At 35.5% G+C, this 16,381-nt stretch overlaps 1 protein-coding gene across 5 annotated transcripts in view; it reads left to right on the forward strand.

Annotated features, from left to right (window-relative positions):
- The window catches only part of LOC106081856 (alpha-1,6-mannosyl-glycoprotein 2-beta-N-acetylglucosaminyltransferase), a 93,409-nt gene that overhangs the window by 54,717 nt on the left and 22,311 nt on the right, over positions 1-16,381 (forward strand). For all 5 annotated transcript variants that reach the window (XM_059362104.1, XM_059362103.1, XM_013244088.2 and 2 more), the window contains 2 exons: positions 13,504-13,583; positions 13,657-13,788. In XM_059362104.1, coding sequence (XP_059218087.1) covers positions 13,577-13,583; positions 13,657-13,788 — 139 coding nt within the window. In that variant the 5' untranslated portion in view covers positions 13,504-13,576. The remainder of the gene's footprint in view (positions 1-13,503; positions 13,584-13,656; positions 13,789-16,381) is intronic.

A 16,381-nucleotide genomic window follows, 5' to 3' on the forward strand; every position in this document is an offset into this window, starting at 1 on the left:
GTATGATTGTGAGCATCTGTTGGAAGTTGTATTGATGGCTTCGAACTTCGGCAATAGCTTTCGCTGTTGCTTCGTGTGCTCAGGTTCGAATCCCGGCCGGCCTCCGCCGATTTTTTTCAGTTTTTTTACCTGTTAGGGCGAAGATCATTAAACTTCACAATTTTTGTTTGTTTCTCTTTCGAGATAAGCTCAATAATATCAGATTTACTTTGCATATGGAAAAGGAAAGCCAGAGATAGCAACACACACCAACCGCTATGGGACGCGTTCCGTCTTTAGTTAAAACACTTTTTTATCTGCAAAATTCAAAAGGAAATCGGACCACAAACAAAGATTTGGCAGCCCCAACAATTTTTCAAAGTACCGAGGTGACCAACTTTAGGGGCCTGCCAAAAAGCGCCCTGTGCTATATTAGGTTATACCTGATTTAAACCATACTTGGCTCTATTACTACAAGTCGAAACAAAATTGTTTTCTTTTATTTCTTTCTTTAAATTTTTTTATTGCGTTTGTTACACCTCGGAATATTCGTCAAAGACCCCTTTCTTGATTGTCATGACATTTTAAGTCGATCTAGGCATATCCAACCTTCCGTTAGTTGAAAGATCGCTAACTTTTGAACAAGCAAACCTACACGCCGGAAAATTCGTACAAATACTTTTCATTAATGTAGATCGGTTGGTATAGTAAATGGGCTAAATCGATCCATGTATATATAAAGCTCCCGTCGCACAGTGGGAGAAAATCGAAAAAAAAATAAATGTGCAGACCGGAAAGAGATATCTCTTTGAAATTTTGAACGGTTGGAGACGAAGTGTTACCGAGATCGTGTGCAATTTCAAGGCCCTACGTTTTCCGGGCGCTTCTTGGTACGAACCTTAAATTGGTCACCTCGGCATTGCAAAAAAAAAACTAACTACTGCTTTATTTCTCATGAGGAACAGCGGATACTTTTCTCATATCAATGAGTGCAGGCCGATTAATATTTAAGCTCAATGAAAAGGCGCCTCCTTTTTATTGTCCGAATGGCATGCCGCATAGCAACACCATTTGATAGAGAAATTTTAGCATGGCAGGATATCTCACAAAAATCGTCAGCTGAAAAATTTTCGGGTATTAACTCCGGGATTTGAACCCAGGTATTTGGCGTCGTAGGCGGACATGCCAACCTCTGCGCCATGGTAGTCTTCCAAAATTGTAGGGCTGCCAACTCTTCATGATTGGAACGATTTCCAAATTTTGTGCTGGATAGTGCACAAAAATCCATACAAAAAAGTCAGCTTGAGGTCGACAATATCTGTCCTTGTAGCGGGGATATGTGAGTTTTAGTTTTTATTTTTTTGGAATTTGGAATTTGAGCTGCAACCAGAAAGGATATTGTAGACCTCAAATGCAGTTTTTAGTAGGAAATTTTGAGTATAATTTTGGAAATCAGACCACAAATGAAGATTTGACACCTCTGACAATTTTTCGAAGCGTAGAGGTGACCTATTAAAGGGACCCCCTATGTCCTTAAAATTTTGCACATGATCTCGTTAACACCTTTGCTGTAACCATTCAAAATCTCAAAATCGCAGCAATCGGTTAACAAAAATAACAGCTGATTGTATATTACCATCAGTTTCTATTTATGGGATCCATAAGTCTCTAAATGGCACCCATCTCTTCTGAATAGGCTTATATTTCGAAAAAAAAATTCCGTTAACAGAAAGAAATTCGATACGAAAAATTGTAACCGAAGAACGAGAAACTGGCTCTAAGACTCTTTAAATCTATACGAGTGAAATATCTCTACCCGTTCTCAAACGGCAGATTTTTTACTAGGTTTTTTTTCGATTATATCCCAAATTTTTATTTGTAAAGTACGCGAACACACCTAATATTACGCAGCAATCGGTTAACAAAAATAACAGCTGATTGTATATTACCATCTGTTTCTTGTTATGGGATCCATAAGTCACTAAATGGCACCCATCTCTTCTGAATAGGCTTATATTCCGAAAAACAAATTCCGTTAACAGGAAGAATTTCGATACGAAAATTTGTAACCGAAGAACAAGAAACTGGCTCTAAGACTCTTTAAATCGTTAATTCTATACGTGTTCTTGATTACCAGTCGAGTCGTCTTAGCCGAACTTAACGGGCTTTTAGTTTACTTGTTTTATAAAATTTCTACAAAAACTTCTTCAAAATAAAAACTATTTTAACTCATAAAAATCCGATCTTAAAACACTTCCCCAATAAAATCGCGTCCAGCTGACTTATTTATGGCGCACAAGAAATGGTTGTCAAAAAAATTACGTTATTTCATGTCCTGCTAAATTAAATGCAAATATTTGTTTTTGACATTTCTGTTACTTTTGTGGTGGCAAGATGTGGGTAAATGTGGCAACCAAGGAACGACATTGTTGCAAGCCATAGCAACAAGGCAAGTGACATTTCTATGTGGTTTGTGATAACAAATCTATCAAAATAATAAAAAATACACACACACTCACATACTTAGCCGACTTGTATATGTCAGTTTATGACAATGACATTGTTCAAATTTCCAGTGTTAGCCCACTCACCAAACCATATGTAACTAAGTTTCAAGTACATATTTAGTACATGATGTTAACGAAGTGTCTCTAACGGAGGAGGCAATGGCAGAGGTAGTTCTAACAAGGAGACACTTAAAACCAAACCCGACCAAATAAAACTCAACGAGATGCATGTTAGTAACAGGGTAGCCAAAATTTTTTTTTTTTTCATTTTACCCACACGAAGGGGATTTTCCCTATATATGCAAATGCATTGTGTTGGTGGAAGGAAAGTTAGGAATGGGAGGGATGAAAAAAGAAGTTGCAATAGTTGACATTCGTCTTGAATTTCTGGATGTCGTAGTCAGTGGGAAAGATATTTGCCGAAAGTCAATTCCACATACGAACAGTTCGGGCGAAAAGGAATTATCTCTGTAGTGCATTGTACGGTCTATGAATTCCTGGAGAGTCTCGAATGTCTGACAAACCGCCTTACATCAAGAAGAAGAAATCAGATGAAGTGAAGTTCTTATTCACCGCTTAAGAAAGCCCAAGCACTTGGATGCTTCTTTCAATACTTCGAATACATGTTGTGCCCAACGGGCATCACATTGTATTCTCATACCCAGAACATCAAGAGCTTTTGTCATTCGCAGAGATTACTGTCATCCGCAAGTGAGTAGATTGGATTCGAAGTCTGACTCAGTAGATCATCGATGATAATAAGTAAAAGAAAGGGAAAAGAACAGAGTCTTGTGGTACACTTGCGGTCAGTTTGTATTCTTCAGAAGAGAACCCATCTACAACAACTCGAATAGTACGATTCTCTAGAAAGCTCGATGTAAATCGGCCAAAGTCATTAGCGACACCAAATGCGGCAAGATTTGCCAGAAGCTATCAAATGCCTTGGATATATACAGTGTTACGACTTTGCTTTCTCCAAACTGGTCGATCGACTCCATCGCTCCGACAGGAACACCATCAGGTCGCCCGTGGAGTGATTTCTGCGGAAGCCATACTATCGTTCATTAATAAGGCCATTGGTCTTCAAATACATCACAAGATGGTGGCTGAACATGCTCACCATATCTATGGAAAGCGCGAAGTATATCGCCATTGGCCGATAATTCCCCAGGTTGTTCGCCTCACCCTTCTTAGGTATCGGTTGAACGTTCGCAACGCTGGGATGACTCCCGCACGATAAGCAAGGTTGAAAAGCTTGCGTAATGGACGAGCAGGCGTCGAAGCACACTTGCACAAAACAAGTGTCGATCGGGTCCCGGGGATTTATTTACGTCGAGATTCGCTTAACCCTTTTGACTCCACGTATACTAAAGAATATCCGAGACATCCAACTCAATACGCTCTCAATCGTCGGAAGTGATTGATCGCTTTCCGACAAGGAAGAATTCTCCTCAAACTTCACAGCCAGTGGTAAGCCTTATCAACCGAGTCAGTGAATATTTGACCATCTTTGACGAGACTCAAGATAGGCGATGTGTTACCCATAACTCTTTTCACAAATGTAGGAATTGGATAAGCTGAACTAAACCTTATTTTATTTATTACATACCCGTTCAGAAATGCTGTTTAGTTGGCAACACTGTCTCAAAACTGCCATCCAACTATTTACTTCTATGTTGTCGTTGCTGTTTCATCTGACCAAACAGTTGTATTGAATTATGAATTATGACGACCACTGCTAGCAAATGCTCTGCAAATACCAAAGGACATTCATTGTCACACTTTTCCAACTTTGCTGCCAAGACAGGCAAAGGCATTACAATGACTCGACATCTTTAGCTGCGTCACGCCAGTCCAAATGTGAGTCATCTTTTCTTTTTGTGTGTTTTTTGCGTAAATCCACAAAGAAAGGAGGAGGACTTTGCTCAAGTAGGAGGACAAATATGAGTATAGAAAAAATAATTCTACACTGGAATGGCATTTGCTTAAACTCATTTAAAGCTTAAGTCAAATATTATTCTTTGTGATAAATTGCCAACATGGCTGTCCTTCTAACGAATGTAGACTTTTTTTATATGCATAAGCCGAAGGATTAAACAAAAAACTACAAAGTGTATGTCCTCAAGACAAAGGCGAAATAATTTTTAATGTTATTCTAAAGACAATAAAAGAGCAACTTTGATAAGTAAGATTGAATTCGACTATCATAAAATAATTCAAAGTGTCTATGATTAAAAACGCAATATTTTATTGTTATGTTAAACAAGTAAAATCGTGCCGGGCCGAATCTTGGGAACCCCCAACCATGGATCTCCCGATTTGACTTCTTGAGCCCCTGAAAGCACATAGTGATCTGTTATAATTTCCAACAGCTGGGCAAAGTGTGGTTTAAATTGGTCAATAAATTGATATAGCTCCCATATAAACCGATTTTGCTGAAATGCGGTTTTCTGTTATGACTTCCAACAACTGTGCCAAATAATGTTCATATCGGTCTATAACGTGGTATAGCTCCCATATTAACTGATCTGCCCATTTGACTTGATTCCTTACAAGCCGCAATTTTTGTAGGAATTGGGTGAAATGCGGTGTTCTGTCAAGACTTTCAACAACTGTGCTAAGTATAGTCCAAATCTAAAAACTAATATAAACCGAAATCTCAAAGTTTGGGATGTAGAACCAGTAATGAAAGGCAAAAGTCGGGCGGTGCCGACTTTATAATACCCTACAGTACAAAGTGGGAGCTATGTCTTATTCTGAACCTCGCCGGATGTTTTCAGATGGTTTTTTAAACTATCCGTATCACATTTTGAGCAAATATGTTCAAACTGTAATAACTACGGTTCATAAATGACAACATTATTGCAATTACCCGAAATTTGACGAATGGGACCTATATCTAATTCTAAACGAATTTCGAGCAAACTTCTCAGATAGTGTGGTACTCGTCGAGAAAAGCGTTGTGCAAAATTTTGGCAAGTTTGCTCTAGAAGTGAATATCGGGCGATATACATATATGACAGCTATTTCTAAATCTGAACTGATTTCTATGAAATTCATCTTTAATGTCGAGAATCAAGACAAAATCATTTCTACCATCACTACTGTGGTACAGGGTACTATAATTTAGTGCATTTGTTTGTAACACCCAAAAGGAAAGAAAATAGATCCATTGATAAGTATACCGATCGACTCAGAATCACTTTCTGATTCGATTTAACCTAGTCTGTCTATCTGTCCGTCTGTCTGTCCGTATGTCTATCTGTCCGTATGTCTGTCCGTCTGTCTGTCCGTCTGTCTGTCCGTCTGTCTGTCCGTCTGTCTGTCCGTCTGTCTGTCTGTCCGTCTGTCTGTCCGTCTGTCTGTCCGTCTGTCTGTCCGTCTGTCTGTCCGTCTGTCTGTCTGTCCGTCTGTCCGTCTGTCTGTCCGTCTGTCTGTCCGTCTGTCTGTCCGTCTGTCTGTCCGTCTGTCTGTCCGTCTGTCTGTCCGTCTGTCTGTCTGTCTGTCCGTCTGTCTGTCCGTCTGTCCGTCTGTCTGTCTGTCTGTCCGTCTGTCTGTCTGTCCATCTGTCTGTCTGTCCGTCTGTCTGCCTGTCCGTCTGTCTGTCTGTCCGTCTTTCTGTACGTCTGTCTGTCCGTCTGCTCATGTTAAATTGTTCACAAAGTACAGATGGCAGTTTTCATCCGATCGTCTTCAAATTTGGTACAAACATGTTTTTCGGCCTAGAGACGAAGCCTATTGAAACTGGAAAAAATCGGTTCAGATTTAGATATAGCTCCGTTATATATATGTTCGTCCGATTTGCAGTAATAATGCAATAAAATGGTCATTTGTTAAACGAATCTCTCCGAATTTGGCCCGACGGATTTTCTTACGACTCTCGACATAACTGGTGAATTTCATGGAAATCGGTTCAGATTTAGCTATAGCTCTCATTTATATATATCTCCCGATTCTAACTTTTAGAGTCACTGCAAGCCTATTTATTGACCAATCTTGCCAAAATTTTGAACAACGACAACTACCGCAATATCTGAGAAGTTTCCTCGAAATCGGTTCAGATTTATATATTGCTCCCATATATATATATATATATATATATATATATATATATATATATATATATATATATATATATATATATATATATGTTCGTCCGATTTTGAGAAATATTGCAGTAAAGTTCTCGTTTGATAACCGATTCTATCGTAATTTGGCAGGAGGGATTTTCTTATATTTTTCAAAGTTACTGGTTAATTTTATAGAAATCGGCCGAGTTTTAGATATAGCTGCCATATATGTATATCGCCCGATTTTCATTCCAGGAGCCACTGCAAGCCCATTTATTGACCAACCTTACCAAAACTTTGCACAACGCTTTACTCGACGACTGCCACAATATCTGAGAAGTTTGCTAGAAATCGGTTCAGAATTATATATAGCTTCCATATATATATAAATTACGTAAATATTGTCATTTGTCATCATATGTTCAAATTGACACATTTGCTAGAAATTTGTTACGGATTTTTTAATAACCCATCTGAAAACATCCCCCGAGGTCCATCAAAATTGGTTCAGAATTGTATATAGCTCCTACATTGTACTTATAGGGTAGGTGTAGGGTATTATACAGTCGGCACCGCCCAACTTTTGCCTTTCCTTACTGGTTTTCATTCAATTTGGCTGAAATTTAAGACAAAGTCTTCTGTTATGACTTTCAACGCCCATGCCTAGTATGATCCGAATCGGTCTTTTTACTGATATAGGCCCCTTAAATACCAAATCTGCGATATGACTACTTGAGACCATACTTGAGCCGAAACCATTTCCGGATTTGAATTATTTTACAGCTACAGGTAAAATAATTCAAACACGAACTGAGTTAATACAGGCAAATTTTTAGCGAATCCATGGTGGTGGGTACCCAAGATTCGTCCCAGACGAACTAAACACTTTTTACTTGTTTTTATTTTATTTTTATTGTAGTTTATTTCTTTAAAATTGTGTACATTTATTTTTTATTAATCTTTCAACAATTTTTTTATTAAGTTTCAATTTTTAATTATCCAAAATGCCAAATTATTCCGCTTGACTGTGCAGCCCTACCTTTCTTGTTTTACTTGCGTTTAAATTGCAACTCATAAGGGCTTTTAAAACATTCCACAAGTGCCAGAAATAAATTCACCTATACCAGGAATTCAATAAATTCCCTTAATTTTAGTTTTATGCCCTCAATAAATGTTCCACCCTTCTCAAACTTAACTAAGCGCAATAAATGTTCCACCCTCCTCAAACTTAACTAAGCACACCGTATACTTTAAATTACCAAACCCCAGCCAAGTAGTCCTTAAACACACACTGTTTCATGTACTCCACAATTTCATTCCCATACACACCCATGAAAATAATGGTTTTCATAATTGCTCCAACAATTCGCAGAGCGACCGACCTCCATGAAATTGAAGGAATAAAAAATAAATATTTATTAGTTCGATTAGTATGTATATTGGGTTGGGTAATTGGGGAACAGGGAATTTGTATTAGGGAAATTTATATTTATATCAAAGGTTCAGTTCTATTACTTTTATCATTCATGTGCAATATATTCCTTGGCACCTAACCGCGTTCGACCCACCTTTGTGTTGTCATGTTTGTATTTATCTTCGGTAAACATTAAACACTAAAATATTTGTAATTTAATGTTAATCCATCTAGCGATTCTGCGTAATAATATTTCCCAGAAGCTTTAGCCACAGGCAGCATTTGCTCAAACCTTAGGGTGTAGCGTCATATTTTCTGATAAAACTATTAATTTAATCGGAATTATTTTTTAAGAGATATATATATTCAAAATTTCCGAAATTTTTCCAAAAAAAAACTTGAATTTTCTCTAAATTTTTGAGTACATCTTTTTTCGTTTTTGAAGAAATTCTACTTGACATTTTCTTTGAGTGTAAACTCCTTAGAAAAAATGCTATTGCAATTCTGTCTTTCAAATGTTGTTTTCGTAAAACATTTTTGGGAAATTTCAATGAAATTTAATTTTGAAACTGAACGCAGCTCTACCGAAATTTTCGATAAACAACACATGCTAACAAGCCATACTACATTAATCTGGCCATAACTTGACACTTTTTTTCGCTTGACACTTGTATTCTAACATCTTCGGGTTTAGATATAGCTCTCATATATATATATATCGCCCTATTTTCACTCCAAGAGCCACTGCAAGCGCATTTATTTACCAATCTTCCCAAAATAATGCACAACGCTTTTCTCGACGTCACCACAATATACATAGAATTTGATTTAAATCGGTTCAGATTTTGATATAGCTCCCATATATATTAGGTTGCCCAAAAAGTAATTGCAGATTTTTCATATAGTCGGCGTTGACAAATTTTTTCACAGCTTGTGACTCTGTAATTGCATTCTTTCTTCTGTCAGTTATCAGCTGTTACTTTTAGCTTGCTTTAGAAAAAAAGTGTAAAAAAAGTATATTTGATTAAAGTTCATTCTAAGTTTTATTAAAAATGCATTTACTTTCTTTTAAAAAATCCGCAATTACTTTTTGGGCAACCAATATGTTCGTCCAATTTGCAGTAATATTGCAATAAAATGGTCTTTTGTTTACCGATTTTCTCCTGACTCTCGAAATTACTATTGAATTTCAAGGAAATCGGTTCCGATTTAGATATAGCTCTCATATATATCGCCCGATTTTAACATCTAGAGTCACAACAAGCACATTTATTGACCCATCTTGCCAAAATTTTGCAAACCGATTTCCTCGACGACTACCACATTATCTGTTAAGTTTGCTCGAAATCGGTTCAGATATAGCCCATATATATTTGCTCGCCGAGGTCCATCAAAATTTGGTTCAGAGTTGGTTATAGCTCCCACAATGTACTAGAACGTAGGTGTAGGGTATTATACAGTTGGCACCGCCCTTCTTTACTGGTTAAAAATTTTTGTTTTTGGAGAAAATATTATAGAATCTGTTTTTTTTGAGAAGAATTGAATTTTTCGTTCTAGAGGATATTTAATTTAAATTTTGATTTTAAGGAAATTGTTATCAAAATATGATTTGCAAAGCAAAATTGATCGGAATTTCAATTTTATGCTTAAAAAAATTTTGATAAAAGATTTGTTTTCATCCGAATTGATTTTACAGAAAGACTTCGAAGACGTCGACATTTTTATTTTTAAAGAGAGTTTTATTAAAATTTAACATTTTGAGCAAAATATATCGAATTTTGATTTATCGAGAGAAATGGAAATGATGTCTTTGGAGCTAATATCAATTTTAATGTTGAAGATATTTCGATCATAATTTTATCGAAATTTTGAACTTTTATCGATAATTGGTTTTTAAAAAAAATCATACATTTTTTTATTTTTTTCAAAATTTTTACTTATTTAGAATGATTTAACATTTTGAGCAAAATCTATCGAATTTCGATTTGTCGAGAAAAATAGAAATGTTGTCTTTAGAGGAACTATAAATTTTAATGTTAAGGATATTTCGATCATAATTTTTTGGAAAAAAAAAATTTTGAACTTTTATCGAGAATTTGATTTTAAAAAAATGTCGTACATTTTCTTTTATTTTTTTTCAAAATTGTTACTTATATAGCATGATTTAACATTTTGAGCAAAATTTATCGAATTTCGATTTATTGAGAAAAATAAAAATTGTTTTTTTTAGAGGAACTGTCAATATTAATGTTAAAGATATTTCGATCATAATTTTTTCTTAAAAAAAAATTATCGAAATTTTGAACTTTTATCAATTATTTGATTTAAAAAAAATGGCTTCTATATTACTTATTTAGAATGATTTAACATTTTGAGGAAAATTGATCGAATTTCGATTTATCGAGAAAAATAAAAATGTTTTTTTAGAGGAACTATCAATTTAAATGTTAAAGATATTACAATCATAATTTTGTCTTAAAAAAATTAGCAAAATTTATCGAATTTCGATTTATCGAGAAAAATAAAAATTTTGTTTTTAGGCGAACTATCAATTTTAATGTTAAAGATAATTCGATCGTAATTTTGTCTTAAAAAAAAATTATCGAAATTTCGAACTTTAATCGATAATTTGATTTTTAAAAAATGCCATACATTTTTTTTAAATTTTTTCAAAATTTTTACTCATTTAGAATGATTTACTTTATTCTAGAGGGTAGTAGAGTAGTAAAATTTTCTTTTTAGAAAAAATTTTATCCAAAAAATAGACTACTAATTTTCTTATTTCTTAAAAAAAAATCTATAACAGTTTCTCAAAAAAGTTTTTCTTAATTTTTTAGAGAATTTTTATTGGTTTCTTAATGTTTAATGAACACCCTACTAATACATGCAGTATATAAAAAAATTTTATTTTTTCCTTTTGTATATTACACTTTAAGATAGTTTTTATACCTTCCACTATAGAACGCTAATTTCGTCATTCCGTTCATAAAACCTCGAAATATTCATCTTAGACCTCATAAAGAAAATATATATATAGTACCTATATTCTGAGGTACTATGCCATGTAAAACTTCTCTCCAAAGAGGTGTCGCTCTGCGGCACGCCGTTCGGACTCGGCTATATAAAGGAGACCCCTTAAACTTGAGCTTAAACTTGAATCGGACAGCAGTCATTGATATGTGGGAAGTTTTCCCCTGTTCCTTAGTGGAATGTTCATGGGCAACATTTTTATTTTGCATTTGCAATGCTAGGCACTTAAAATTTTGCACGAATACTTCTTATTAGTGTAGGTCAATGGAATTGTAAATGGGCGAAATAGGTTCATGGCTCGATATAGCTGCCATATGAAGCGATCTCCTGATTTGACTTATTGAGCTTATAAAAGATGCAGTTTTTATCTTATTAGGCTGAAATTTGCGTTTTGTTATGACTTTCGACAAATGTGCAAAGTATGATTCAAATCGGTTCATAATGAGATATAGCTGCCATATAAACCGATCTCCCAATTTCACTTACTAAGCCTATGGAGGGCGCAATTATAACTCGATTTGCCCGAAATTTTGGAGGTGGAATTTATATCCTACACCACCACTGTGGTGCAGAGTATTATTAGTGCATTTGTTTGTAACACCCAGAAGGAAGAGAGATGAACCCATCGATAAGTATATCGATCGACTCAGAATTACTTTCTGATTCGATGTGTACAATCTACAGGTCGCAATTTTCATCCGATAGTCTTCAAAATTGGTACTGGCATATTTCAGGCTTAGTATAGCTCCCATATATATGTTCGTCCGATTTGTACTAATATTGCAATTTTTTAACCGATTCTGCCGAAATTTGGCAGGAAGGATTTTCTTCCTAATCTCGATATATCTGGGGAAATTCATAGAAATCGGTACAGATTTAGATATAGCTGTCATATATGTATATCGCCCGATTTTCGCTTCTAGAGCCACTGCAAGCGCATTTATTGACCAACCTTGCGCAATTTTGCACAACGCTTTCCTCGACGACTACCACAATACCTAAGAAGTTTGGACGAAAACGGTTCAGAATTAGGCTTTGCTACCATATATTGGTTCGTCAGATATTGCTCGAAATTTGTTACGGATTGTTTAATAATCCTGTGGAAAATATCAGCCGAGGTCCATTAAAATTGGTTCAGAATTGATTTTGTACTTATTGGGTAGCTGTAGGGTTTAAACAGCAGGCTTCTGACTTCTTGCAACCATGACAAGCACGGTTCACAACGGTCTATAACTTGATATAGCTCTTATATTTTTGAAAAAGTCGTTCAAAGAACTTGACTCATGCGATCCATGGTGGAGGCCCGAACTTAACAAGCTTTTACTTGTTTTAGTTTGAGAAGCTTGTTACAAAACTTTTTAGCCTTAGAATAAATTTATAAATATTTCATTGCCTGTGTTTACACCCTGATGTACTTTAATATTCTTGAACGTTTTTTTTTTTTGGTCTTTTTATTCTTCTTATTGATACTTGAGACATAGTTAATACGATTCTATTAAACATTCAGCCATAAAAATAGTACAAGAATGGGGAAAAGGAATCAACAGAAAAAAATCATCGAAAAGCGATGACAAAGAACATGACCGACTTTTACCAACAATCAATATCGAAAGTAATCGCCTGAAGTTTCAAATGTCATTTAGCCACGCGATTTGCACATGGGTGCGGGTGTGGTTGCATGCGACGAGGGGGAGCGGGCTATTGTCGGATGATGGTAATAAAATAAGAAATTTATATCTCATACTAAGATGTCTTTAGTGTTAGACGTAATGGGTAAGCCAATGCTTACAACAGTCTTGTCCGGGGATTATGACATGGATGTAATTAAAAATATCTCATTTGATTTAGTAGCTTGTCTAAGACGTTACTTGGCTCCAAGGCTATGATGCAATTAGATGCAATCAGTAAATGGATGATGTAAAGGATGATGATGACTAGCAGAATAAAGAAGTGAATGCATTTTCATTTGTTGCAAAGTGGTTGGGGGGATTAAGAAGACTTGGAATAAATTGCAAAGAATGACATTTTTATTTGCTCGACAAACAAATGTTAGGAAAACTGGACAATTTTAAATTAATACAAACAAATTGGTCTTGATTGTAACCCAGAAATCTACAGATGTCAAATTACATCTAATGTAAAAATTCAAGATCATTTTTAATAACGAGATTCAAAAGGAGGAGAGACATATTGGTCTAATATCCTTTGTCGTATTTTTTTTGTACCTTCACTGCTTAAGAACCACCTTAATCCTTCTTCAAGATACAAGATACCCAAGGCACCTTAAAGAACGCTTAAGTTCTGATTTTTTATTATTATTTACACGGCTTAGGCGTAATACATTCAATGTCATTGTCATGAAAGAGTTCACAGGTTTTTTCTATAAATACAATTACTTTTGAATCTAGTTCTCTGAGTTAAAACATTACCACCAATTTTTATTAAAGGAAATTGTATAATGCAAAATCTCTTAATACTAATATTATTTTTTCTTCTTTTTCAGATAAAATGAAGCCCTCAATATTTTAGAACTCTTTTGCCCTACTAACCACCAACACATACACAACTCTAACACAATGAGAGGTAAGGGTTTGGGGATTAAAGACTAATCAAATTGTTCCATTAATTATTGTTTTTCTTTATTTACATTTTCCAGGTCGACGAATACCGCTGGCATTGCCCAATACGGGGACATTGCATCGCAAACGGAACACCTACTATTTGCGTGGCATTATTGTGATAACCATTGTAATATTTCTATTCCTGCAATTACATGCTTTTAATTTTCGTAAGTAAACACAAGAGAAAAAATAATTCTTACTAATATATGAAAAATGGTCTGATAAAAGGAATGTTATCACATTCCCTTTATGCATTTGGGTATCATAGAATTAGGATTAATATTTACAATACTTTACAATAATATTTACAAAACATCAGCATTTTGCTATTGTCTCAAATACCATTTATTTAAACCCCAGATTGCCATAGGATGAGGCATCCCCCAAACACTTTGCACCAAAATTGGTTTTCAAAATAGTTTTCTAATCTCTAATACCTTTAATTTGACCAACATATTGGCATGGTCGGCAAATTTTTACCCTTTGAGGGGTTCTTGAGGAAAAAAAAGTGTCCCAAATAGATGGTCCCACATTTTGATATTCGTATTCTACTCCCAAATACCTTTATTTGAGCCCTATATTGCGATGGTCAGTAAATAATTGCTGTTTGTTGTCTATTTTGGGAAAGGGGTAGACCCCTAGAAAATGGTCCCGAAAGTGGGTATCTCAACCGTCATTTGGGCCCACATTGACATGGTCGGTAAATATGCCCCATTTAGGAGTGTTTTTGGGGAGTAGGGTGGTCCCTCAAACACTAGGCCCTGAAATTTTATCAGCATCGTGCTCTATTCTCATGTATCTATATATCATTTATTTGAGCCCCATATTGCTATGGTCTTAAATTTGTCCTCTTTGGAGGAAGTTTTTGGGGAAAGACGGCCCCCAAACACTTGGACCCACATTTGGATATTAGAATCGTGTTCCACACTCAAAGAGCTTTTATTTAATCCCTATATTGCCATGGTCAGTAAATAAGTCATGTTTGGGGGGTGTTTTGTGGAAGGGGTGGTTCCCCAGAAACTTGGTCCCACATTTAGATATCAAGTACGTATCCTACTCGTAAATACCTTTCATTTGAGTCCTATATTGCCATAGTGGATCAATATGTCCAATTTGGGTTGGGTTGGTCCCAAACACTTGGTCCGATAACTGAATATCAGATACGATTACGTACGTTTGATATCAGATACTTTTCATTTGAGTCCCATACTGTCGTGATTGGTCTATATATATATTTGTTAAGTTTTGGGGGTGGGGTGGCCCCCCTGGGTACCCCATCCGAAATTTGGATAGCAAATTTTTGTTTTTAGGTTACTATGAGAGAGCACACAAAATTTCGCTTATATCGCATGACCCATTTCCGAGATCAGGCGTTTCTAAAAATTAGGGTAAGGAGGAGGGTCCGCCCCCTTTAGATATCAAAAATGTAGTACCCTATTTTCACCACGGGATCATTATGCGCCATCTGTGAAAATTTCAAGAAAATCGGTTCAGCAATTTCCAAATCTTTTGTACCCATCACCATGGATAGCATTTATCAAGTTCTTTGTCCAATATCGCTTAATAAGCAAACAAAGGATAATGGAGGATAATATCCGATTATGGATCGGTTTGAGCCATACTTAGTTATGATGTAGGAAATTATAATAGAAGTCTTTGTGCAAAAATTTCAGGTGAGTCGGATAAGAATTGGGCCCTATAGAGTCTCAAGAAGTAAAATCGGAATATCTGTAAATATGGCCCAGCAAAAACTCTTATGACCAAATAACCAGAAAGGGAAGCTCATGCAAAAACTAATAACTACTTAATTTTAGGCATCGTTTGTAATTAATTTTGCATGGCGATGTCCTAGGAGGAAAGTCCTTCCGCACAAGCATACCAATAGTTCAAAAATAAGTACTTATACCTAAGCATACAAGTTGTCAAAAAATAATGACATATTGCCTTAGTTCAACGTTGCTAAAAAAGTAACTATTTAGACTCAAACATGTTCGCGCCTTTCCCCACCATCACGTTCACAATGCTCAGTTTCTTTGAAGAAGACAAATTTTATATGAATAATTCAAATTACAAGTTTACCTTCATCGCTTTTCTATTATTACAAATATTTGCTTATTTTTAAACTTCATCGAATGTTGTATGTAATGACATTTGTACTACCAGCAACACAGATGGTATTCCTGTTGACAACTCGTTATATTTTAGCAGCTAGTAAATGTAAGGATAATATGTTATGCATTATTTTACATGGCAAAAATAATGACATGTGCTTACCAAGTTTTTGCTGGGGGTTATTGAACTATTCAGACCATACTTGGCACGTAAGTTGAAGATCATAGGGGAATTCGTTGTGCAAAATTTCACACAAATCAGGATATCAGTTTATATGGACGCTATATCAAGATCAGAGCTTGATGCTGGTAGACTTCATTTTCTTGCCCTTCTTGATCGCTCCAGAGCATTTGAAACAGTGGATCATTCCCTTCTTTGTTTTAAGTTGAAACGTTTTTTCAACTTCTTTTCTAGATTTGTTCGACAATTTTGCTCCTCTCTTGTTGATAGGACTCAATCGGTTTATACTAAAACTTGTGTGTCTGATGCCTTACCTAGGGGTCCACACTTGGCCTTTTACTTTTTTCGGTCTATATTAGTGACTTACCACACTTTTTGTCTCATAGTAGGATGCACATATACGCTGATGATGTACAAATCTACTTAAGTAGTGACATGAATACATTTTCGCAGAGCGTATATAAGATT

Source organism: Stomoxys calcitrans, chromosome 2 (assembly GCF_963082655.1).
Source record: "Stomoxys calcitrans chromosome 2, idStoCalc2.1, whole genome shotgun sequence".
In the NCBI taxonomy this organism is placed as follows: Eukaryota; Metazoa; Arthropoda; class Insecta; order Diptera; family Muscidae; genus Stomoxys; species Stomoxys calcitrans.